The sequence below is a fragment of the Exserohilum turcica genome, assembly GCF_000359705.1.
Source record: "Exserohilum turcica Et28A unplaced genomic scaffold SETTUscaffold_6, whole genome shotgun sequence".
NCBI classification, from domain to species: domain Eukaryota; kingdom Fungi; phylum Ascomycota; class Dothideomycetes; order Pleosporales; family Pleosporaceae; genus Exserohilum; species Exserohilum turcicum.
The window spans coordinates 913,409-939,244 of NW_007360277.1; the positions used below are offsets into that span (position 1 = coordinate 913,409).

The 25,836-nt window shown below is 51.0% G+C and overlaps 7 protein-coding genes across 7 annotated transcripts; 2 read left to right on the forward strand and 5 right to left on the reverse strand.

Annotated features, from left to right (window-relative positions):
* Positions 1-1,538: 1,538 nt before the first annotated feature.
* On the reverse strand, positions 1,539-3,158 carry SETTUDRAFT_165108 (uncharacterized protein). Its single transcript, XM_008031527.1, has one exon. It carries the CDS (start codon positions 3,020-3,022, stop codon positions 1,871-1,873), a length of 1,152 nt encoding a protein of 383 aa, XP_008029718.1. The 5' UTR covers positions 3,023-3,158; the 3' UTR covers positions 1,539-1,870.
* A 520-nt stretch (positions 3,159-3,678) lies between these two features.
* Positions 3,679-5,028, reverse strand: SETTUDRAFT_81582 (uncharacterized protein; the record flags this gene model as incomplete). The annotated part of the gene is made up of 2 exons (XM_008031342.1): positions 3,679-4,419; positions 4,516-5,028. Coding segments are annotated over 2 exons (1,254 nt in total), but the record flags the coding sequence as incomplete, so codon positions are not given.
* A 2,691-nt stretch (positions 5,029-7,719) lies between these two features.
* On the forward strand, positions 7,720-8,649 carry SETTUDRAFT_95667 (uncharacterized protein; the record flags this gene model as incomplete). The annotated part of the gene is made up of 1 exon (XM_008031528.1): positions 7,720-8,649. The coding sequence occupies one exon, from the start codon at positions 7,720-7,722 to the stop codon at positions 8,647-8,649; it is 930 nt and encodes a 309-aa protein (XP_008029719.1).
* A 7,137-nt stretch (positions 8,650-15,786) lies between these two features.
* SETTUDRAFT_95932 (uncharacterized protein) lies at positions 15,787-16,764 on the forward strand (the record flags this gene model as incomplete). Its single annotated transcript, XM_008031529.1, has 1 exon — positions 15,787-16,764. One exon carries the CDS (start codon positions 15,787-15,789, stop codon positions 16,762-16,764), a length of 978 nt encoding a protein of 325 aa, XP_008029720.1.
* Positions 16,765-19,106: 2,342 nt separating this feature from the next.
* On the reverse strand, positions 19,107-19,558 carry SETTUDRAFT_156371 (uncharacterized protein; the record flags this gene model as incomplete). The annotated part of the gene is made up of 2 exons (XM_008031530.1): positions 19,107-19,201; positions 19,246-19,558. 2 exons carry the CDS (start codon positions 19,556-19,558, stop codon positions 19,107-19,109), a joined length of 408 nt encoding a protein of 135 aa, XP_008029721.1.
* Positions 19,559-20,353: 795 nt separating this feature from the next.
* On the reverse strand, positions 20,354-20,755 carry SETTUDRAFT_165117 (uncharacterized protein). The gene is made up of 2 exons (XM_008031531.1): positions 20,482-20,755; positions 20,354-20,426 (listed from the first exon to the last, which is right to left on the reverse strand). Exons 1-2 carry the CDS (start codon positions 20,637-20,639, stop codon positions 20,366-20,368), a joined length of 219 nt encoding a protein of 72 aa, XP_008029722.1. The 5' UTR covers positions 20,640-20,755; the 3' UTR covers positions 20,354-20,365.
* Positions 20,756-20,772: 17 nt separating this feature from the next.
* Positions 20,773-21,666, reverse strand: SETTUDRAFT_165118 (uncharacterized protein). The gene has a single exon (XM_008031532.1). The coding sequence runs from the start codon at positions 21,578-21,580 to the stop codon at positions 20,807-20,809; it is 774 nt and encodes a 257-aa protein (XP_008029723.1). The 5' UTR covers positions 21,581-21,666; the 3' UTR covers positions 20,773-20,806.
* Between the last annotated feature and the right edge of the window lie 4,170 nt (positions 21,667-25,836).

Sequence of the window (25,836 nt, forward strand, 5' to 3'; positions counted from 1 at the left end):
CATACACGTCCCGCTGCTCGCGTCCCAGATCTTGACAGTCATGTCGCCTGACGCTGACGCTAGCCAGGTGGAGTCGTGCGAGAAAGCCACCGAGTTAACAACACTACTATGGCCCTCGAGCGTCTGCATACACGTCCCGCTGCTCGCGTCCCAGATCTTGACAGTCATGTCCCTTGATGCTGACGCTAGCCGGGTGGAGTCGTGCGAGAAGGCCACCAAGTTAACAAAACTACTATGACCCTCGAGCGTGTGCACACACGTCCCGCTGCTCGCGTCCCAGATCTTGACAGTCCTGTCGCCTGACGCTGACGCTAGCCAGGTAGAGTCGTGCGAGAAGGCCACCGAGATAACATCACTGCTATGACCCTCAAGCGTGTGCACACACGTCCCGCTGCTCGCGTCCCAGATTTTGACAGTCCTGTCCAAAGACGCTGACGCTAGCCGGGTGGAGTCGTGCGAGAAAACCACCGACAAAACAGAACTGCTATGGCCCTCGAGCGTCTGCAGACACGCACTCCAGCCGTTGCTCATAGCGGGCTTGATCGTTACTCCTCTTGGCTCTTCGTGCTGGAACAGCCTTCTTACTATGCTATCAGCTGGACTGAACAGCAGAGCAGATGCGTATGCCTGTAAAGGATAGTTCTCGATCGCCTCCTTATGATACATAATAAACCGTCGTGCGTCATACACAACATTGTTCAATACGTCCATGTCTCCAAGTCCCTAGCTACATTAGTAACTATGCTATGAAGGCTGTGTATAGATGTAGTTGTATTAGCCGTACCTGGACTAGATCCCATAACCTTGTCATCAAGACTACCCCTTTGGCCATGCTTCTGCACAAGCTGAGCGCTTCTAGCCAGTAGAGATATTTTTGCTCAAGAAATGCGTCCATAGCCCTAGCAATTTCTTGATTAGTAGCACTAGGTTTTGAGTCGCAGAAGTGGTCAATCCAGTACACACATGGGTAGCGCGACACGGCTAGAGGATCGGGAAGAAGTGGCTTGACATCTTCTATAGCATATCCAGGCGCTTGAAGGTTGTATATATCTCTGCGTAGTGTCTTGTGCAGAATTACAAGTGATTTCGCGAAGATATCTTGATGCACACATTCTATACCGTCTAGAAAGACGTCGTTCAACGCTTTCGTGATAAGGAAGTCCTTAGCTGATTGATGTACAAAGTACACTATATCATCTCGCAGCGTTAGGAAAGACCCGCAGAGACCGATGATCTCCCGCACAGACTCTAGGTCATCAACAAGGTCTGCAAGCTGTTCAGTAAGCACAACTAGCTCAGCGACTGTGACGGGTCGATATAGGACAGCAGTCACTGCCAGTACCTGCAGACATCTTCGAGTGGTACTAGGCTTATGTATCCGATCCAGCATCTGCCTGTAAAGTGAGTCTAAACCAGGCGGGAACTGGGCTAGCTTCTCTCGCACGTCCCACTTCGGCGTTGCTTTGAGGTCTTGGCACACCAACGCAACCCAGAGGAAGGTGTCGTTCGCGTTCGACGTTAAGTGCTGGAGCACCGCGTCTTGCACCTCTGGCGCGTAGCGCTTCTCTTGGGCTAGGCGACGCACCTTCTGCCGGATAAACACATCTACTGCTGCAGCCACCGACTCGGCGTTCAACTCAAGGCTGAGCCTCATTCCGTGCTCAGCACGCTCCAGTTCTTCCTCAATATCTGGCCAGTTGCGACTAGACACAATCCACTTGACGCGAGAGGACGCAGACGAGTGCTTCGCGATAAAGCTAAGCAATTTTGGTAAGTCTGTCGCGCATTCGTCGAGCGCGTCAATAATTAGGCACGTTGTGCCTAGGCCTGCATCTTGCAGCATGTCGGCGAAGATTTCTGTCAGGGCGACCTAGGCATTCGCATCCTCGAACAAGCTTTTGCCTGCGTGGTCGTGCTTCTTGCGAACGTGCGATGCAAGCGACGGCTGTCGGTGCACAAGCATGTACAGCAAGCCCCGCAGCACAGCTGTGGCACTATTAATACGCGTGTCGGTCGCCTGGCAGAAAAAGTATGATATAAGGGTAGGTTTCGGCGTCAAGTTTTGCAGTTCGTCGATAATGCCACACAGCAGCATTGTCTTGCCTTTGCCAGGATCGCCTTTCACCCAGAGCAGTCCGCTGTGTTGGTCCTCATACCACTGCCTGAACGTGGTGTTGTCGAGGATCCAGCGGTAGGAGTCTGCTAGCAGTCCACCTCTGGTGTCCTCAATGCGCTTCTTGTCGTCGCACGGATCTGTTTGGCGTATGTCTTGAATGCATTGTTCTAGCTTGTCAACTTCGTCCATCAAACGCTTGAACGCGCCGGCCTCGCCCTCGCCATATAACGGCGCTAGCTCAACATCGAGGATGCCTTGCAGGCAATATGCTTTATCCTCGTCGCGCCTAGTCGTCCGGCCTTCTGCCCACCTCAACCGCTCGTTAATGATAGACCGAGAAAGCGGGGCTCCGTTGAGCACTTCGGACGGAATGCTAGTTATCTCGTGGATCATTATCTGCAATGACGTCTTACTACCAAGACTCTCTCCTTCTTGCGAGAAGAACTCGACTATAGCTGGAGCAAGAAGCTCTTGAAGAGTCCAGCCACGCTTAAACCACCGGCTCGACCTAAAAGCAGGCTCCCAGCTAAGCCTAGCAGCTCTGTCGCAGGCTTTCCTCTTCCTTTTCCAAACATCCGACAGATATACATAACACCGAGCTGCATCGCGGTACCAGCGAAACATCGATCGGATAGAGAAGGCAAGTTCAGCCTTGTTGGCCTTGTCGATGCAGCACGTGTCGATCCAGAAGTACTGGAGGCTATCGCGCCGCGCCTGTCTTCCGCAGAAGACAATCTTCTTATAGCCTGGCTTTGTCTTGCCGCCGCCTGTCTGGAGGTCTGCAAACGTCACCTCGTCGCCATCTGCGCCCCAGGTGTGTGAGAGTATCGCGTAAGGGGGTATGTCGCCATTGTCGAAGCTGTGGATGCTGAGCTCTCCGCTTTCGCTGTACTGTAAGAGCCGCATAGGTTCGTGTGGGTGTATCGTAGGTATGTGCGACGAGAACGGGATTCGAAAGGTTGAACTTGGTAGCCTAGTCGCGCGGGCGCTTGTTGCTTGTCAGCTGCTTTCCTACTAGATACCGATGGACGGTCAGCATACAGAGAGAAGGACGAGCAGGTGCACCAGCTCAGATACCAGCAGGATCCTGTAATGCGTCAAGATGTCGCGAGCTGAGGCTGCCGGCTCTCGCTGTATTTTCGACTTGGTGGTGAAGCCTGTGTGAAGCCCCAGGCGGGGTATGTAAGGCGTGCCATGCATGCGCCGTGCATTGCTTGCAAGGCTGAAGCGCGTCTGCGTCGAAAGCTGCCGAGGACATGAGGGCCCTGTTGGCAAGGGTCTAAGCATCGACGCGCTCAGAGCTTGCCCGTTCCGATGCAGGACAAATGAGAGAGCAGTCACGCAGATACAACACTTATGAATAATATCTAGTTAGGTTTAAATTTAACTTAGAATACCCTTTCTATCCAGCCTGCGCAACGCCGCGAAACCCATCATACAGAGCTAGAGAAAGTGGTCTAGTACATCCTAGCTACAGGTGCTCTCCATACAGGTACCGGTGCATGCGTTAGCTCAGGCGCATCGATCCGCTGCGCTACTGTGGGCTTTGGCGACCGCAGGACCGTTGATCCTTCTAGCGCGTCGCTCTTGCGCTTGCGCCCGCGCTTCGGCTTGCCTGCTAAAGCTCGCTCCTTTGCAGCACGCTTTGCCCTAGCCTCCTCAAGATCTTCGAAACTCATTACTTTAGCCTTGCCTAGAACTATCGACTTTGTCGACTGGCGGGTTTTGGCTTCTCGATTAATCTGAAGGAGGAAATGATTACGATCTTTAAAGAGGGCCTGCTCAGCGAAGGATACCTTAGCCGCGCTTGCTAGTTTCTGTATGCGTCTTTGTAGACGGTCTTTGCTCGTCTTTTTAAGTACGTGAGTGTCCTTTGTAATTAGATCGTGCAGCGACGTAAGCGCTTCTGTCGTCACTGGTGTTACTGGCGTGGTAGGCGTACGGGGCACATCGCCCAACACCCCAGCATTCGCACTCTCGGTTTCTACATTTGATATGTTGCTTACTTCCGCTGGAGGTTTAGGGACATCTCTGAGCACTCGTTCCGGGTTAAAAGGGAACAGCCCAGTTGCAGACCACCTAGCTCTAATATTCCTTTTAGTCAGCGCGCGATCTCTTGCAGGGCTATAGAGATAAGCGAAATGCTCTTTGCCAACAATATCTACGCCTCCTTGGTTGAGTCGCTCGACTTGTTCACGATACGCGCTCTTCAAGGGTGCAAAAGGGCCGACATCGCATGGCTGCAGCTTGTGAGAGGTGTGAGAAGGCAGACGACATAAGATAATGTTGTTAGTAAAGCAGAACTCTAGGATTTCGAGCGTTTCATGAGTCCCAAAGCCATCACAGATTAGCACTCGCGGGTTTCTACCTGCTCCTTCACGTGTCTGGGGGTCAAACACGCGCTTAAGCCACTCTAAGCTAATTTTAGAGTCGTTGTACCCATTCTCTGAGTGTGCGTAGTGCCATCCAGGGGTTTCGTGCGTGGTCCATTTGCTGCGGTGGGTCGATGCTGGCCATATAATGAGTGGCAGGAGGGCCCTTCCGTCAGCACTGATGCACTCAATAGCAGTTACCATAGTACGCTTAACACCCGCACCCCTGCTACCTTGCCCATCGTTCTTGCCGACTAAAACCTTTGCCGAGCCGAGCATGCTTAGCATAACTCCAGTTTCGTCCATGTTGTACACGTTTTCTGGCAGTATGGATGGATCCTGTAGTACCTGGCCAATTATATCGAACCACTCTACTATCTTCTTGTATATATTGTTTCCATGACTCTTCCAGTCTATCGATCTAACCCTTCTCGCTTGGAGTTCGGGGTGACGCTTCTCGAACGCTCGTGGCCAGTTCTTCCCGGGACGCTTGATCGACTTCTTCGTGGACCGCTGGCGGGCTATGCTGAACGCTAGCGAGCGAAGGTACTTAACGCGCACAGGTTGTCCAAGACTAGACATCAAGAGTAGAAACTTTACAAGGGCCTTCTCCTCCTCTCGAGTCAAGTACTGCTGACTCTGAGCCTGCTCTGCTCGCGAGCGTCGTCCAAGCCTACGATGGATTAGAGTTGAGACAGGGACATTGCCGTACTCTGATCGAGCAGCACATGTATCACGCACACCATCAGGCAGACGTTGCGCGAGCGCCTGGCTGGCTGGGTCCATGTTTGTGGTTGTGGTGACTGAGGGATACCTCGAGCGAGAAGCCAACCGAATGCACCACCGGTCTGCTTCTAAGAATAGCCAGCAACTCGCAGCACCCGATGGAAGCTTCTAGAACTCTGCGCCACAGCTTGAGCCCTTTTGGCATAGCGCAGGTGTACATCGTAGGCCGCTAAGCGTTCGCAATCCAGCTGTGCCAGCGTTTTAAATCCTTTCGCTGATGCGAAGAACTGGCACACTGAGCTGGAAAAACTCGGAGCGCATCTGAACAGAGGCTGCATATCTTTATAGTATGGCTAAAGATTCTTTAGCTTACTCTAAGTTATATATAATCTCCGAATAGGCAAATATAGCTTCTGTAAGAGGTAGGACAGGGGTGTTTTGGCGTTGCACCTTCCCACGCTTAACACGAAAGACTCACGTATGCCCCTTAGATGGCTGTAATTTTACTATTTAAGGCTTACGATAGATAGAGGTAGATCTAGCAAGCAAACAAATGTGTATTTATGTCTAAGAGCCTCTGCGGCTTGGGCGTAAGGTGCTTGGGCAGTGTTGGTGGTTCGTTGCGCAGGGATGTTCGACCCACAGGGATGGACGTTAACAAGAAGGATGCTCTCCTTGATGCAGGACTAAGGAAGGAAGGATCACGAGTGGTTATGGTGCCACAAAGTCCACGTCAAAAGGTAATGGATCATCGCGGGGCTTGGAGTCACGTGATGAGCCATCCCGCCAAGACAGAACATCCCGCCAAGCTTGGGATGGCAACAGGTTATGGGATGGCAAGACCAAAGGCAATGAGAATATAAGGATGGACGGATTTCATTATTTACTCTCGTTGTGGTCAACTCAAATTGTACTTTCTTACTAGTTACTTTACTAAGATTGATACTTGTTAAGTCTATTGAATAGATTAGGAATTGTCAAACCTTTGTTACCTTCTGCCAAGCACGCCACTCCACTGTATCGCCAGACAACTACCTCACGGAGCCGATCATATAATCCTAGTCGCCCTAACCCGGATCGAGCTAGAGAAGTATCAGCTACCCAAACCCCCGTGTAACAAGCACTACGTAGATACTTGTAAGCCTTATCGGCTTGCACGTCTTATATAGCCTTCGGGCTGACACAGGACGTTAATCAATAATAATAATAATAATAATCGCATACGCACGGACCCGTCCCACACGTACTGTCGTCCATGGTAAGCGACCACCTTAGGCGTTGCATTAACAGTCTTATTCGTGTAGAACCACTTGGATGGGCCCACAAGTGGTGCATTTGTGCGAATACATTAATAGAATATTTAGCCATGCTAACAAATATTATGGTGGCAAGGTCACACACGATGTTCTGGTGTGGTTTAGCGCTGACTTTGTGGATGTGGAAAGACGCTAAGATCGATCAGATCATCCCGCGTGGTTTACGATAAGGAGTGTGCTATAGGTGCCCTATTGGAGTGTTGTAACGCTGATGGTCACGCCCTGGGCTCGGAGTGTGGCTGACAAATTTCTGCGTGGTCACTGTGTTGAGTTTTGTAGCATTATTTTCTCAATTGCGCAGTATGTATATGTACATATGACTAACTACACTGCACTGTACATATAGTAAAGTATAACCTACTGTGTATATCTCCTACCAACATTATGTGTACAGCAACGTGACCGTTGCGATCAGCTGCTGCCTCGGTACAATGCCCATCATGCGTTGTTCCTGTCCTACGCGGTGTCATCCTACATAGTTTCACTTCAAGTGGTTCTACACTCTGACAATCATCATGGGAGGTCATGGGCCGTTATTGGCTTCTAGCACATCTCAAACCTCACCTATTTCGGGCATACACAGCTCGTTCTGGCTGTGCGGCCTAAAACTCACTCTACGTGCAGTCTCTTGTCTTCCCCTCAAATCTCTTTAGCTTTTAGTAGTACCGTTGTTACTTCGCTACAGCAGCTACGAGACACATCTAGTAGCTGTGCTGCGTGTTTTAAAGCTAGATTCCCGCACTTCTACTTGGTAGCTGCCATTCCTAAGTAGTCGAAATTCCCTACGACGGCTGGATACGCATCTGTCACAAGGCAACAACTGACTGTACCAGGATCCAGAATGAAGGCGCTGTTTAGAATACACCAACTAGTGCACACAGAGTTTGTATGGTGGCTGGAGAGACATGGTGAGCGCGAAAAGTGGCCAGGCGCAGCAGCAGCCCGAGCTGAGGCACCGGGACCGTTTGACGAGCATGGAAGAAAGCAAGTACGGAGTGCATACCTCCAGCATGCAATATCCGCGGCCGGACTCGTCAACTCTGTACCCGGCGGTATGAGGACTTTACTGTTAGAAGCAATAGGGCAGTATCAGAAGCGGCTAGGACAATATGGGCCGGTAGAAACAACGTATCCGATAGCCTCATCGTTGAGCACGGAGATTCTAGGGCCTGAGCATCCCTTTACATTGATGAACAGAAGCAGATTGGGGTTAGTGCTTAATAGCCAGGGTAAGCACAAGGAAGCTGAGGAGATAAACCGGCAGACGCTCGCACAGTACAAGAAGGTGCTGGGGCCTGAGCACCCAGACACACTGACGAGCATGAGCAACTTGGCATTGGTGCTGAATAGCCAGGGTAAGTACAAGGAGGCGAAGGTAATGAACCGGCAGACGCTCGCACAGTACAAGAAGGTGCTGGGGCCTGAGCACCCAGACACACTGACGAGCATGAGCAACCTGGTGGGGGTGCTGAACAGCCAGGGCAAGTATAAAGAGGCGAAGGTAATGAACCGGCAGACGCTCGCACAGTACAAGAAGGTGCTGGGGCCTGAGCACCCAGACACACTGACGAGCATGAGCAACTTGGCATTGGTGCTGAATAGCCAGGGTAAGTACAAGGAGGCTGAGGCAATGAACCGGCACACGTTAGCTCTGCGAGAGACGGTGCTAGGGCCTAAGGACCCAGACACACTAATGAGCATGAATAACTTAGCGGGAGCGCTGAGCAGCCAGGGCAAGTACGATAAGGCGGAGGCGATGTACCAACAGACATTAGCGCTGCGAGAGAAGGTGCTTGGGCCTGAGCATATAGATACACTCACGAGCATGAGTAATCTGGCGGGAATACTGAAAAGCCAGGAAAAGTACGATAAGGCGGAGGCAATTCACCGGCAGACGCTGGCTCTGCGAGAGAAAGTGCTCGGGCATGACCATCTAGACACACTGACCAGCGTCTATTGCCTTGCATATATCCTTGCCAAACAGCATCACGTAGAGGAGCCTTTATGTCTGTATCAGCGGGCATATGCTGGATACGACTCGATCCTTGGAAAAGGCCACCCCGCTGCCTTGGTATGTCACCAGCACTATGATGACCTGCGCTCGTTGCAAAAGCATTAGCCTGCTTGTTCTCTCAACACGCTAGAAAACGGTGCAGACATATCTGCGAGGATGGAGTCGAGACTATCAGGCGTGTTAACCAAGACTGGCATTAGGAAATGGAAGAATTTGAGAGGATGGAACGGTTGGGTTTTGTTACAGAATTTGTGACTTTGTTTTTCCTATCTTGTGAGGGTAACTGGGTGATATGAAGTTCTTGAAATCATATGAACGTGCTCGGTCTAGTTCCCCTATTTTGAAAAGCGTCCTTTTGGTCATGATACACACACAATTTATTTACGCCCGGCGGCCGAGCCGAAAGGGCTGCTAATGCTAGTCTAACTCTACTGGTCATGATACACACACAATTTATTTACGCCCGGCGGCCGAGCCGAAAGGGCTGCTAACGCTAGTCTAGCTTTACACTTCCTATGCTACGTCTTGGTCTCCTTAGCCCATATGTCTTCTTTGGCCCACTTCTTTATATAGCTTATTATCTAAATCAGAGCCCTTACTTAATACCTTGGCACGCCTCTTCTCTATCTACGATCGCTCCTCATCAAGTGCTCGTGGGTTAGTATTGCTGGTGGCAGACTAGCTCAGAGTCGGCATCTCTACGAGATTCTCTAAGTGTTCAACGTCCTATCTTCGGCGGCTGAAGCGCTGTCTGCTGCTGGTTGCACGAGGCTGCTGATAAGTTTATGTTAGCATCTATGGTTTACCTAGTAGTTAGTTAGACATTAGTTTGCATCTAATCTTCGTGTTGCTATTGCGAATCGTATCGTCGCTCGCACCGCATCTATGTCTGGCGCCCATTTCGCGTCATCTGTCGCTGCTTTGCCGCCTAGGTAGAATGACATGTTTCCTCTGCTTATCTGCGTGCACTGCAGCATTTCTATTCGCTGTGTCGTCCACTTTCGGCAGCGGAACAGAAAATGCTCCACCGTCTCTGCTGCCTGGCCGCATTCGCATTGGTCTGTTGTTGATGCTTTGATTCGGTATCGATACGTGTTCAGCTGTGCCATGCCTGTTCTAAGCTGGGCAAGCACGCTACTCTCTTTCCGCGAAAGCCCGTCGTAGAGTTGTCGCGTGTGCTTTCCTGGCAGTGCCGTGTCGATTCGTTTGGAATATGCTCCCACGTCTGTTGGCACCTTCTTAGCTATGCCTTGCTTACGTGCTATGTTGTGCGTGGTTGATCGCATTCTAGGGAGCTGTGTCTGTGGCCTAGTGTTTGGCCTAGTTGCTGTCTTCGCCTCTCGCTTGGCGAGGCTTGCGAGTTCACTCTCTTCGCTTGCAGGTAGCCATAGCACTGTCACTGCGTTACCGTCTCTTCTTAGTGTTTGTACGGTTTTGTAGCCCTGGCTAATGTAGCCTTGCCCCGATTGCTGGCGAGGTGCTCTGAGTGTGAGCACAGCGGCTTTGTTCCTTGTTATTAGTGCAATATTGCGAAACCTTAGCTTTGGCAGCCTGCTTAACGCTTCAGCCATTGCTGCTAGCTCTGCCGAGTACGGGTTCTGTTCCTCTCTCTTGCCCAAAGTAACGGAGAAAGATTGTGTTTCGTTGCTTTGTATGCTGATCGCGCCTCCCATGCCGACGACTCCGTTCCGCGCCGAGCTGCTTACCGCGATGCGTACCGCCCAGTTCGCTTCGAGGCTCTGTGCCGCGTTCTCCACTACGGTCTGCACTCTCTTCTCCCATGGTGCCAACACACCTGGCCGGATCGTCTCCATCTGCTCCATCTCTATGTCCTTGAGCGCTTCTGCCACCTGGAACAGCGGCGAGCGGTACTGCCTTCTGAACTTCCGCATCCGCGATGTGTTTCTTCGCAGTGGGTTCGTCTCAGGCAACGCGTGGATGTCGGTCCACAGCTTGACTGCCCGCTTCCAGAACCGCTCTTGTGCACTTGGGATGTGTGCCTCAGCCTCTGCCACCCAAGTCGCTACCGTGCTAAACGTTCCTACGATCGCTCGTGCACCTATTCTTTGCACCCTGTTGATAGGTCTCACTAGCTTGTCTTTGCAGGCATGCATCCATACGTTTGACGCGTAGTCTACTGTCGGCGCGACTGTTGCCGTGAACAGCTGTAGCGCTACTCTGGGTGAGAGTCCTCGCAGCCTCCTGAGTTCCAATGCTGCTTCCAGTCCCTTTGCGGCTGCTCGTGCAATGTGCTTGTGGTACTTGAGCCTGGCGTCCATGAGCACGCCAAGTATCTTGACGTGGTCCTTGGGCGAGACGCTCTGCCCCTTGATTACGAAGGGCTCCGTGGCACTCTTGTACGCCTTGCGAGTAAAGTGGATAACGGCCGTCTTTTCTGCTTCAAACGTCGCTCCGCTCCTCCGTTCCCAGTCCAGTGCGTCTCTGATAATGGCGTTGATACCCTCCCTGTTGCTTTGTGCTGTTGGGCCTGTGACCCACGCAGTAAAGTCATCGACGAACGCAATCGCACCTCCGTACGTATCGATAGGTCGTTGCACTAGGTCGGCGTTGAAGAAGAGAAACAGAATTGGCGATAACGGAGACCCTTGCGGCAGACCTGCTTGTGGCAGTTCTTGGACCTTGGAGGCCTGCCCGTTGACCTGGATTGACGCTGTGCGCTCTGAGCAGAATGCCTCTACCCACTTCAGCAGCTTCTGTGGTATCCCCCGTGCTTTCATCCTCTGCAGTAGTCTTTCCTTGCATACTCCGTTGTACGCTCCCTTAACATCGAAGCTGATTAGGCTGACTGTCCGCCGGCCCCGCCACGCAGTGTAGATCTGTTCCTGGAGCAGTACTAATGCTTGCTCGGCTGATCGTTGCTTGCGCGCTCCAAAGTGGTTGGTAGGTAGAAGCCCGTGTGTCTCTACCATGTGCGAGATCCTCTCTGCCACCACCGACTCTAGCACTTTGCCTAGGGTAGCCAGTAGTGAGATCGGCCTCCATGCCTTTGCGACGGTGTAGTCTTCCTTGCTTGGCTTCTTAAGCGGTATGATCTTGGCGTGTCTCCATTGGCTAGGTAACACTCCCTCCTCCAGCGACTGTCGGAATAGCGCAAGCACATGGTCTTTCACTGCCGGCCAGACCTGCTTCCATACGATGACTGGCAGTCCGTCGTCTCCAGGTGCTTTCCATGACTTGGCGGCGTGCAGCTGTCTTTCCACCTCCTCGAGCGTGATGGTCGGCATTGCTACGGGTGCTCTCTGCGGCCTGGCTCCCTCGTCATCGATGCTGCTAGGAAGCGGAGGGAAGAAGGTGTTGAGTAGCTCCTCAGCTTGTTCTTCAAAGTCGCTCGTAGTTGTCCCGTCCGTTCTGCGAAGTGCTGGGACTGTCCCGAACGCCTCGTTGCCCGCCTTCAGATACTTGGCCGCGTTCCAGATGTTGTCGTTGTCCGCCAGGAAGTCATCCCAGTGCTTTCTCTTCTGCTGTCGAATGGCATCATGGTACTGCTTCGACGCTCCTTTTGCCATCTCTTCTAGGTCCGGCCGAGCAACCCCTGTTCGTCTCGCGGCTCTCGCTTGGTTCCTCCAGTGCGTGTAGATGCGGCGTAGCTGTGTCAGGTCCTGCGTCCACCACCTCTTTGCATATGGTGACGCCCTAGCCCTAGGTGTCAGTGCGTGCACCGCCTCCAGCACCACCGCCATCAGTCTGTCGGTCCTCTGCTGCGTCGTGCCCGCTGGCGGAGTCACGCTGAGCGCTTTGGCGATTCTGTCGTTGATTGCTTTCCACGGTGCGTTCTTGAGCAGAAGCCGCTCTTGCTGCTGCGCCACTGGCACGGAGCTGTCAAAGACTGTGTCGATCATTCGGTGGTCGGAGCCGTGCTCGGTGTCGTGGGCGGCGCATCTCAGCACCGTGTCTGCTAGCTCTTTTGACGCTAGCACTAAGTCAATCGTCGTCTCGTACTCTCCGCACTGCCATGTCTTGGTGCCGCGCGGGAGCAGGCTGCTGAGCGCGTGTTCTGTCATCAGATCGATGATCGGGTCTGCCTCGCCTTGTCTGACCAGCGTCACATCCTCTCCTCCCCACATCTGGTCGTGCTGATTGAAGTCGCCGGCTAGCACGACGTCCACCACCGTACCGGCCCTTCGTCTCGTCTCCGCAATCACTCTGTCTATCTTTTTGCATGCGTCTCGCAACGCCTGTGGGTCTCCTCCTGGTATGTACACCGACACCACTAGAACCCGCCGCTCGTGTAGCCAGATGATCGCTGCTGTCAGGTCCGGCGACTCTACCCGTACCTGTTCCGCTTCTACCTCTCTGTTCACCCACAGCATGCTCCGTATCGGCCACCTTCCTTCTCGCCACGTCGATGGCACCATCTTGGTCCACTTGTGGTGGAGCATGGGCGTCGTCAGCAGCCGACCCTGGATCCTCCGTGCATGCGGCTCCTGGACAGCTACCACCGCCACGTCTTGCAACTCTTCGTCGTTCATTAAGCTATCGTGTACTTCGCCTTGCTTTCTAACATTAAGCTGTATTATGCGGAGTGCTCTATTCATGTTGAGGTGGGTATAGCATCCGACAGTTTCTGCTGAACGATTCGTGCGGTCCTCCGCACAGCACGCACTTCATCACTACTTCGCTGCAGCTCTTGTGGTGGTGGCCTTCTTTGGCACATCTCCCGCATTTCTGCGCCTTTCGGCACTGATACGCTTTGTGGCCGAGCTCCTGGCAGTTGTAGCACTGCCCTGGCCGTGGTCGCTGCTCAAATGCGCTTGTTGTGCCAGACTCTCCACCCGCGTGGAAGAAGCCTTCTGCGATGAGTCTTCTTGCGTCGCTTTTCTTAGTTATGTACACCACCATAGATCCGTACGCCTTTGGGACGTCTCTCTTGCTAAGCCACGCAATCTTGGCGACTGTCGTTCCATTCTCTTCTCCAAAAGCTTCTGCTGCTCCTGCTCTAATCTCATCTTTCTCGTCCAACACTGCTATTCTCTTGACGTTGTCGATCTTGACTGGGTAGAGCTCATCGCGCAACACGCGCGAGCCTGCGCCAATCTTCTCTGCTGCTCTCTTGACTAGCTGGTGCTCATCTTCGTCTCTGCACGTGATCCTGATCCGGCTCTGGGTCGCGTGGTCGACGGTGACCGCCCGGCATCGCCAGTTTTCTCGGTTCTCTATTGTGCGCATCTCTTTTTCCACAGCTACTCTGACCGATCCTGCTGACAGTCCGCCATTTTCGCCATCTGCCCTGGAGATGTCTACGGTGACGCTGGGCACATCGATAGAAGCGAGGTCCGCTCTGTTAGTGTGCTGCTGGCTTGCCAGCGGCGCGGCTGTGGCGTTTAGTCCTGCGGGTGCGCTTGTGGACGCTACCTCAGCCCAGGTACGCGTACCAGAGGTTGTTGCCACGAGGTCATCAACGCGTGTCTTCAGCTCAGCGATCTCGTCAATAAGTTTCACATTGTGGTCAATAATCGCTTGCTGGTTCTTTCTAATCTCTCTTGTTTCGCGTTCGAGGTTCTGGATCGTTTCATTCTGCTGCTGGATAATCTTGGTTAACGCGGTAAGTAGGTCTTTGTTGGTAGCGGTGCTCTTCCTGGCTTGACGGATAGGTTGGCTGCTTTCGATCTGGATGGTGTCGGAGTCGTCGGCTGATAGGTCTAGCTGTAGGGGTCGCCTGCGGTAGTGTTCGTTTTGCTCGGTAGTGTTTCTTGCGCGTCTCTTTAGTGGTGCTAGTAGCTCGGCTGGCAAGGATGTCGCTTCGCGGTCGCGGTCGCGTTCCGGGGTCGAGATTGCCATCTCTCTCACGCGTCCAGATCGCAAGCTCATTCTACTTCAGTGAGGGTACACTCGCTTTCAACACAATACAGTTCCTTGCTCGTTACACTCGCTTGCGGAATTCTGGTCATGATACAGTCGCTAGCGATTGCGGCTTCACCCCTGTAGGCAGTATTCCAAAAGTCCAGTCATCAGAAAATCGAGGACTGACCAATCACACCGATGGTTCTGCAGCTGACGTCTTGTACTAAGCTACATAAGGAAGGCGGGGCTGCTCAAATCCGTTGTGTAGCTGTGCGTAAGGGTGAAGCCGCAATCACTAACTAAGTAATGTCCATCCCTAATTCACGAGACGCACGCCGTCGCGAGACGGACATCAGGTACTTTGAGATCAAGCAATTATAATCTTCCAAGTGCGTGTGACTAATCTATAATCTTCTGTTCATAGTCTCTTAGCCTACTTTAGCATACTTCTATATCTTAAGATACAAAAATTACGCGGTCGTTGACGCCTGCACGTTGTGCATAGTCAAGCCTTCTATTTTGCTGAAATCCAAGCCCATGCTATACAGCATGGGGCTTGACCTCTGAGACTCTGTTAAGATGATAAACTGACTTATCTAGGCTTCTGATTGTTACTAAAGGTGTAGGAAGTCACCACCAGCCTTGTGGCGATTGTCGCGTGCTCGTTCATGCATGATTGCCACCCTGGTCGGTACCTGAGATCGAAGCACCTTCTCAATGCAGCTAGTGGGGATTGACCCCGCAGCTGCAATACGAGTAGCGTGTAATTTACTTCGAGCCGGAAAGCTGACTAATAGGCTAACTAACTTAAGCCACATTCGATGTCGAGCCAAGGCTATGGCTGAAAGCTGTCCTAGAATAGATGGACAAATACTATGTGATCATGACCCCCTCCCACCCCACCCCGCGCTGTTGAACAACCCAGCCTCACGACTTTACATATTCCCAGCCCATCAAATCATGGCATCATCTACAAATAGAACTGTTGTGTTGGCTCCGGTTCAGCGTTGGAATGCCAGCACAGTCTCTATACAATGCCCTTTTTGCACCAAGATCCATACTCACGGTTTCGGTAGCGGCTATGACAGTGTTTTCCGCGCCCCTCATTGCAACCACCACTTGTCACCATCATTTCCATCTTATCGCTTTGCGTATCCTTTCTCAACATGTGAAGGTAGCGTAGCGTACGAAATTGATAAAACCAACGGCTACTTCGTCGCATTTGGAGCAAAAGCATTACAATCGGAAGCAGAACTGCTGGGAAAGGCTTTAGATGGACTCAGTTTGGATGTGAGTAGATCCCCAGATAGCAAGAGTTGGAAGGAGGCTACAGAAATGATTACAATCGGCTTGGAGGATAGGATATTTCGACGTCTGCATGAATATTTTGGAGGAGAAGATGCCTTCGCCCTAAAGAGATTAGATCATGTTAAAAGCAGGATGATAACATTTGGAGATTCCGAATATGTGGACAATTATCTGCGCACTAGTCCAGAAGCCAACCTTTTTTTATTTGGTAGCAATGAGGAAGGAAAATCGGCATTGAGTTTAGCTGCTTGCGAGAAGTACTCCGCTGTTACGAAGCTTCTGCTTGACCATGGCGCAAGACCTGACCATCAAGACAATGAAGGTAGAACTCCGTTGATGGAAGCAGCACTCTGGGGGCGAATCGAGAATGTCAAATGTCTTCTAGAATATGGCGCGAACAGAAAGCTTCGCGATATTCACTGCCACCGGGCTGTCGATCTTGCAGGACCGTCCCTGCAAAATGATGAAGAGCGTTACCACCGTTCCGGTGGAGAGGACCAGGTGTATAGAGAAAATACTTTCATTGCGAATCAAGCCCGAAGAGTAATCTTCGAGTTGCTGAAAGATACAGAAGAATTGCCATATAGAGAGATATCTGCACACAACCGAACATTTGAGTCACACTTTTTCAAACACACGAGTCGAGGAACTATTGAACTCATTGCACCGATCGCAGAGTTTCATGTTCGAAACCAGTGGAAAACGATTGCTTCTCTTCAACGCCCGTGGGCCTTCCCCTCTGTAGCAGCCATGAGCGGCTGGAGCCATGGAGAGACAAAGGTCACCGTATCAGGCAAAGAGTGGACAACTGAGGTTTTGAGGATCTCATCGATCGTGGGTCATCGGCTTCCGGAAGAGAAGGGACTAGACCAAGCAAAAGAAGGTCAATATTTTGCAACTCATGCAGAAAAGCAACTTATTGCATACTTCATCGACAAGCATGTTCTCATCGAGACTGAGGATGATAAGCTTCTACGGGCAAAACCACCTGTCCTAATGAAGCAGGCGACAATTCTTGTGAGCCGTCCGCCGTGTGGTGATTGTTTACAGTTTATCGAAACTGTGAACACGGCTCTTGGCTTGATGATTTCAGTCCTCGACCGCTCTTAGATATGACCCGTCGCCAAGAAGGTTTGGGAGAGGTTAGCCGCGCTACTCAGAAAAGAGCTTCACTGATTCTAGTCTCGGGATTCTGTTTGGGGTTGGGGTGGTGGACTTTAGTAGTTAACGTACCTCCCTGTGTCACGCAAACCCCCCCGTACCGCAAGGAATTTGCGATTTCAGTATGTTAGAATCCATCCTATCACTTGTATTGTACCGCGATAATGAAACAATCATTGTTAAGGCTATTTCCTACAAACTCAGAAGAGCGGTTGAAAATATTACAGCGTGTTTGGTCCTGTCGTTGCCCATTGCATATCGGCCAGTCTAGGGTTGATTGGCTTCACACCCCTGTTATAGCACGATACATGCATCGTTTCTACATATCAGAGAGGTTGAACGATGCGACTGTTATAAAAGTAGATATCTCTGCATCTATTTAATAGTTAACGTGCGGGATCAGTAAGCTGCGCAGATCAGTAAGCTGCGCACCCCACCCAGCCTGACCCGACTCTCTCCACAACCACCACAATGCCGCGACAACAACGTTCTATACAGACTTCTCGTGAAGGTAGAATAAGTCTTGCTATACTATCATATCGAAATAATGAAAAAAAATCTCTCCGTGCTCTTGCAGCAGCGTATGACGTGCCAGAATCGACACTACGAACGCGCCTCCGCGGTATCTAGCCACGATCAGAGATGGTCTCTGTTAATCGTAAGCTATTGCCTGTTGAAGAGCAGTCTCTTGTACAGTGGATCCTAGACCTTGACCGACGTGGTTTTCCACCCCATATCATCGACGTACGACGAATGGCAGACACTCTACTCGCTGCGCGCGGCCAAGATCCACCTCCACAGCCTATTGGCAAGAAATGGGTGTCGCGCTTCGTCCAGAGCCAGCCAGAGCTTCAGACGAAGTGGAGTAGAAGCTTTAATAGTTAGCGCGCCTCCTGCGAGGATCTAATTGCAATTATAGCCTGGTTTAAGCTAGTAGAGGAGACGCGCTAGACGTACGGCATTCTAGATCAAGACATCTACAACTTTGATGAGACTGGATTCGCGATGGGCGTCGCTGGCACGTCTAAGGTAGTCACAAGCTCTGATAGAGTCGGTCGAGCAGTCGTCGTACAGCCAGGTAATCGCAAGTGGGTTACAGCGATCGAGTGCGTGAACGCGTCTGGCTGGTGTCTACCACCGTTCGTGATCTTCAATTGATCCACAACAACGCAATAAAACATAATAAAATTAATATATAATATTTTTTATATAGCTCTACACGAAGTGCGAGTGTGTCCTTGAATATAGCACTTCGAACACGTTGGCGGCGCGTGCTGACGTCGCTCACCAGCCTGGTTCTGGCTACCCTCTATAAGTAACCTTTCTGCCTCTGCAACGATCTGCTGAGCCTGCTGAGCCTGGAGTACCCCACTAGAAGCGATATATTGACGCTGCTGGCTTTGCTTTTGTCGTTGGCGCTGGTTGGCTGTACGTAGCTTCTTATTCTCCTCAGCAAGTATTGTTGCTGATTGCATTGCAATCTGACAGCCTTTAATAACTTGGCGGAGAAGCTGGCTTGTTGGGCTCTATGATTCCCGACGGAGCCGCTCTTGAAGAAGCTTTGCCTGCTGTTGAAGCTGCGCTCCTGTATGTGGTGTTTCTAGCTGCGTTGCGGCGTTATTGTCTATAGTTGTCTGTAATGGAGACGGCGTACGGACAACTGTAAGAGACGATAGAATACGATCTGGACAAGGAGGGACAAGGCCTGTTGCTTGAAAGCCTGTTTAGATATTCTGCTGCGTAAACACCATCGGCCGGATCCGTGTATAGGCTGCAAGGAAGTCTATCTTGTCGATATGGTAGACGCCTTGGCGGGCAAGCTCCTCAACCTCGCGTCCGTACGCGCGCTTAAGCGGCGAGAAGCAGCTCACATCTAGAGGCTGGAGGAGGTGCGACGTATGAGGCGGCATACAGAGAGTGACAATCTTGTTCTCAGCGCAGTACTAGTCGAACTCTGGCGTTGCGTAACTACTATGGCCGTCTAGAATAAGGAGCCAATAGACTCCAGCCGTACAAGCTGCTGTATGCTAGTTGAAGTGCTTCACCCACTCTACGCCAAGCTGATCAGTCGTCCAGCCGTTGTCTGAGACGCCGATAACCCAGTCTGGTGGGAGCCTATTGTACCAGCTGCTCTGGTGGACCTTGCCAGAGCACAGAGTGTTGGGCCAGGTTGGGTGGGGTGCGCAGCTTACTGATCCCGCACGTTAACTACCGCTTATTCCACTGTCATGCTGCGGAAGCCGCTTGTTGTCGGGTATCCGTGCTGTGCGTGATCACACTGCAGGTACGCGTCATAGCAGTGTCAAGCCTACCCTGAGATGTAGCCGCAAGCACTGTTTGCAGCAGGCGACAAGGCATGGGACACGCGAAGTATATCCTTTCTGGCCTTGGCACTCAGCAATGCACTCTTCTCACAGAGTCTCGACATACTTAAAGGCCCCCAGCGCCTTAGCACGCAAGGCACTATAGTTCCGCTCGCGAGGAGCAATTGTCGCATATATACTGGCATGGCGTAGACCACAGCAATGAGTGGAACAAGCGAGTCCAAAGTGTATAGTCGTGTGTGTTCCTCATGAACCCAATTCGCGACTGAAGAAGAGCTCTCTGACGACAGCAAAGGTGTACCTGCACCACCGAGACAGCCAGCCCTCATCTTGCAATTTGCGACTTTCCCTTGTATCCACTCCGCAACTTCGATTATATCTCCAGCCACACCTCTCTCGCTAGACCCTTCTGCAAACATTTCAACACACGGATTAACATGTTCCTCCCAGCTGCAAAATGCTTGAGAGGGAGTAAGGAAGGCTGACGATCGTCTAGGTTGGTAAACGCATCCGGATGCGAGCCTAGTAGACGTCAGCCTCTTCTTTGTCTTTCGCTCTTTTAGCCCGCGGTCCCAAGGTCATACCGTATCACTCCTGCAAGCAGGCTTGCGTCTTTTCAGTGGCGCTTGTTGCGACGTCACATACAGAGTCACAGCCGAGTGACTGAGGCCAGAGAAGGCCCAGGAAATGTCGCTAGCGGGTGGAAGCATCTCGCGTGAACGATCTACTATCCGATGGTGCCAGCGAAAACCAAAGCTGGTGGGACGATGAATAGAGAAGCAACACAATCGGAAAGCATAATCTGGGACATTCTGAGAGCTGTTAGTTGCTGTGTTGAACAACACCAGACCGCATCGAACAACGCTAGAGGTTCTTGTCAAACGTACTGCGCACCTGCGTACATGCGGCGAACGTGCGGCCGAGACTGGCGTAAGTATAGGCCCGTGCGCTTTTGCCTGGCCGCGCAGCGTAGAGAGCCTAAAGGCAAATATGACCTTGTGCCAACATGAGCTTTGAGCAGCGTGTAATAAGGGTAGTGTGTCTGGCGTTGTGGTCTGGGTCTCGCTCTGACTGATTAGCAGTCATTCCGGGTGCCCGTTGTTGGCAGCAAACTCAAGAGGGTTGCCACGTGCCCCTCTCGTAGTACCAGGTATAACCAAGCCCCGCCATAACACTTTTCATGCTTCAACCGCACCAACTCGTCGACATCCCTCATCTTTCTTGCACTACCATATACTTTTACCTCGAACAGGATAAAGTCTTGACCAAGAACATTTATCCACGACAGTAAGTACGAAAAATCTACTGTCGTGGCATCAACTAATTTGGAATGAATGCATAGGCAGGCTCTTCTGCACCCTGCTGATTACAAAAATCACCAATACCACGCGGCGCGACTTCTTCATAGCCAGCCAGGATTAAATATTTCATCGCCGACGTTGAAATACATAGGTTCGAACATGAATTCTGGCAAAAAGAATGAGGCTGAGGGACGTCCATTTGGCAACCAGACTATCAATGAGGAGATTTATGTGGTAGTTGTTGAGGGCATTGTCCTGGTAGAACGAGCGGGAACCGACAAAAGTGAAAAGATTGAAAGTCAAGCACAGGTTTACAAAGGAGACAAAGTGTGGTGGACCTCATCATGTAATTGGCACTTCTCGAAATTATAAGAAGCTTTGAAAAAATATCAACGCATGATTCTCTGTTGGGTCTTGCGGAAGTGCCAAATAAAGACATTCCGCTTTTTCCACCCTCGATGCCATATCATCTGATATATACTTTCTGAAGATGCTCAAACTTTCATCATCCGTTAGATTAACCTTCTGGTAGGAAAAGTTGCCATCATTCAGATGATGACAAAGCTCTAACTTTAACGCTTTGCCGATTTCGACCGCAAATTTAACAGCGTTGAGTGGTTTCCAGGCATATGTTTCCACCTCTTTGTCTAAGAATGGAAAACCCATCAGCTGGGAGGACGCCGCTGACACGGCTTCTCGATTCTTGTCTTGGCCACTAATTTTCTCACGTTTTGCCAACTCCATGAGGGCCAATATTAATTCCGCTAAGGCCTTTTTTCTTCTTGGATTGAAATACCAGTCATGGCTCTTCATTGTTCCGAGAGCCCAAGAGTATTTCAAGCCATACAAGGTCTCGATCAGGCGGTAAAGTTCAAATTTGACATCTTTCTTGTCCTCAATCTTGTCCTGATCTTCCCACCACTCCTTAGCCTTTTTAATCGTGTGGCTCTTCAACCTATTCTGCAGCCTTTTCTCGCATTCCCCTCTGCTCCAATTCGGGTTTCGTTTATATGGGTCTTTTGAAATAGGGAATCGACATTGTTTCATTTCCATCACAAGGTACACAAGCCGAATAGATGCCTCGCTGATCGGATTATTAGGAGGTTGCTCTAAAAACTGAATTACGGCTTCGCAGTCCATGATAGACCCTGGATAGTGATTTACCGGCTCGCGTGAAATATGAGGGAGGGCCGTTCATGTGAAGTATAAGGGAGGGCGGCTCGCGTGAAGTGTGAGGGAGGGCGGCTTGCGTGAAGTGTGAGGGAGGGCGGCTCGCGTGAAATATGAGGGAGGGCGGCTCGTGTGAAATGCGAGGGAGGGCTGCTGGCGCGAATTATAAGTGAGGGCGGCTCGCGTGAAGTGTGAGGGAGGGCGGCTCGCGTGAAATATAAGGGAGGGCGGCTCGCATGAAATAATGCTTGCGCTAACCCTAGCCTACGTCTCATTCGCATGTCACCATGCCTTAACCTCCCCGTGTGGCAGAAAGCTCGGTGGGCCGAAACGAGCCAATAAGAGCGCAAGTTCAGCAAGCGTTGCCGCAAGCAGACAAAGAAAGTTGTGCATCTCAGCGCTTACCGTACATCTGATATGCAGGATCACTAATGCGTAACCATGTTAATATCACGCTTCACTTATCTCTTATGCCTGGGCACGGTGTCCTAATCTGGAGTGCCGCTACAACCAACAACCATTCAGAGTCCGTAAAGACCAGTTAGCCATGAATGTGACTGGTGCAGTTCTCGAGGTTATTGCACAATGTACATACCATAACAACACACTCTATGCAGCTTAATTGCGAAGGCGCTAGTTGCATGATCTTGCAAACACACGAATGAGGAGCATTGTTAGTCTAGGGGTATAGTAATAGCGTAAGCCACGATGAGTCAGCTCAATGACTATGAAGGCGCATCGGTTCATTCCACATTCTATCTCCGGACAAAGGTATACTCAAGACGAACAGAATAGCAGCCATTGTTTCATGTGTAGTCATGTATCAAGCAGAAGATTACAACCCCGGACCTAAGTCACGTCGGCTAGTTAACTACGTAAAGTTCAGATACGCTGGTGACTCTATCGATTGGTTAAATCAAACAAAAATGATTTACTTCGTTGGTACGCCGAGAGAACTCCAGCCGCATTAGAAAAGAGTCACAAAAAGAAGGTTGACCTTTTCGAGACGGACGAAAATGCACAAATATATCCAAAAATAAAGCAGCTATTAGATCAGGGAGATTAGGGACGTACAGCATGGCTCTTCCCAAAGGGCGGGCCGCTAAGAAGCAAGGACGTCAAAAGTACAGGTATTGGAGACGATGAAGATGTAGATATGGACTTAGATACGATTTAGATTACCACGTGATCTTTAGTGGTGATCATCTCCTTGCTAGATATTCCTGATAGGGTCGAACACTGTGGTCCCAGGTTCTAAGTTACTGCCAGCTGCATTGTGTTAGAATAGCTCAGAATTTTGTTGTAGCGCTCTTACTGCCTTTATGATACCACGATAAGCCGCAAGACTGTATAAAGCTGTCGCCTCGGGCTACCTCGGCCTTGCTCTTACTTTCGTGAATCTATCGCCTCTACGCGCCGACGCTAGAACCAGTATATTCTCTAATGTCCATCCCTAAGACCCGGGACGCACCCCGAGACGAGACGGTTTTGCACTTCGGACCTTCGGAAAATCGAACGCGCAAACCGATAAAACTGTAGTGAATGTATATAGACCTATACTATTTCTGCTGCAGCAGGACAGCCTCCGAACAAGATCTCTCCAAAATTGAACATGTCGCTGATCTTTTCCTCAAGGTGGTTCGTCCCCTCTTTACTATTTGACCCCTGCCCAAACGCGCCTTTGCATCACTATCACATATTCGGACGTCTGAAAAAGCAGCGCGGGCACCAAAGATAGTTTTCCTAGGGTTAGGCACTGCTCAGTCGTCGAGATTGTGGATGCCGGCAGTTTCGCCGTGCGGAGAAGGTGATGCATAGAAGCTTCCCTGTGTGGCGAGATGCATTTGACTCTGTTAGAATGATAACGTAACATCGTAATAAATTCCTGCGCTATGTCCTATTGCTCTATGTATCTAAAAATAAGTGTGGCGCGTGTTGTGGGTCTTGGAACGAGAATGAGTCCTTTGTTGTCCCCATGCCTCACGACCCCTCCAAGTGACGAGACATCATCTGCACTGTAGACTGTTACTAACCACCATGGATAAGGTAAGGCAAGTGTTAGCACAAGGCGTCCCTCCTGGCGTGCGTAGATCATACCGTACCTTGGCAGACCACGGCGGAGTCGCTCGCAGTACCCTCCATCATCGCGCTCATGGCCGGCCTTCGATGCAGGACAAGGCATAGAGCCAGCAGTACCTGACACCATGGGAAGAGAGCGCCCTCGTCAAGTTCATCTTACATATGCCAGATCTCGGACGGCCCGTACGAATCAAGCACATTCCCTCGCTCGCCTTTGTCGCTACCCGCGGTCGGTCCGTGACGAACAGACCCTCCAAGCCCCCAGGCAAAAACTGGGCAAAAGCCTTCGAGAAGCGCCATCCAGAGACGGCAGCGAGACGCGTCACGGCGCTAGACTGGAACCGCCACGAGAATAACATGGCCAATAAGATGACACAGTGGTTCGAGGTAATCGGGAAGGTATTGCGCGATCCAGCTATTGTAGCGGAGAATGTATACAACATGGACGAGACCGGGTTCATGCTATCCATGCTTGGCTCCGTAAAGGTGCTCGTAGGTAAGGATGACAAACAAACACATAGAGGCGCGCGCGTGAAGCGAACGATGGTGACTGCTATCGAGTGCATTAGCGCTGACGGTAGGTACCTAAACCCGATGATTATTTGGCCGGCTACCACCCACCGAAGTAATTGGACTACCTTTCCTACTCCTGGATGGCATTATGCGTGCAATGAGTCTGGATACACGGACTCCAACATCAGCTTGCAGTGGCTCAAGCGCGTGTTTGATCCCGAGACCAAGGAACGTGCTAATGGGAGACCGCGTGTACTGATCCTTGACGGTTTTGGGACACATGAGACGCTTGAGATCTTAGAGTACTGTTTTGCAAACAACATTGTCTTGTGCCGTCTCCCCTCTCACACGTCTCACAAGCTCCAGCCTTGCGACGTTGCTTTATTTGGCCCGCTGAAGACAGCCTATCGCGAGCAGGTCGAACGGTTGGAGAGAGGCGGTGTCAATACCATTGGCAAAGAGCATTTTACCTGTCTATACAAGCCTGCGAGAGAGCGAGCGTTCACAGCTAAGAATATCAAAGCTGGTTTCGCTGCAAGTGGTTTGTTCCCGCTCAATCCAGATAGAGTGCTGAGGACTGTGCCCAAACCTCGAGTCGAACCAGCTCCCGTGGTAACCAACGAAGCGCCTCGTCAAGAAGATGCAGTGCTGCAAACACCCATAACACCAGTATCAGCGGACGGTCTCATGTTGCTGCAAAATCTCATTGTAAAGAAGGATGCCCATGCTCTTGACGAAACGAGCCAGCAGAACTTGCAGCGACATTTACTAAAACTCGCCAAAGCTACCCAATTATCTCTCACTAAAAGTGCTCTCCAGCAAAACCACATTCAACTTCTGATGGCGGTCAATAACGAAGCTAAGCCCCGACGATCAACTGGAGCCAATATACTAGAAAAGGGTTCTGGGCAGGTTTTTAGCTACGAACATCTCCAAAGTAAACGGCTGAAGCGAGCGGAAGAGGCAGCAGCCAAAGAAGCTAAGGCTAAAGCTAAGGGGAAGCGTGGTCGGAAAGGCAAGGATGCTATGCAGGAGGCAGCAGAAGCCACGGCGTCCACAAGCACGGTGGGACGTGGCCGAAAGCGAAAGAGTACGGCGCTGGAAGCAGGGGCGAATCCGGCAAATGTCGAGGCTAGTCCATCAGTATCACAAGGCAAAGTCGCAAGAGTGAGTAATATTCAGAGAGCGGAAGCCTTAGAAGTGCTAGAGATGGCACCGGTTGCAAAAATGTATTAGGAAAGTGCTGATAGTGTTTGGTTATGCTATTTGGAGATACGCTTACTTGCTGATAGGCCGGTGTCATCTCTCAGTCTCTTTAGGTTAGACCGCCGTTTGTTGTTAGCACAGCTACAAAGCTACATGGTTATAGCTATAGCCATAGCCCTCATCATATTATGCGCACAAAGCAGCTGCTTTGATTTGGTGTTTACTAGCCAAGTTGGCTTTTCATCAATCTGTACAAGACTAAGGTCCATCCCTGCGTGACGCAAATCCCGCCATGCCGCAAAAATGGAGGGGTACTTCAGCCTTGATTATGTATAGTTATACACATACTTAATCTCACGCTATATAAAAGGAGGATTATGTTTCTTAGTATCTCCTGTACCTATTGCCCCCTCGCTATGTAAAAATTA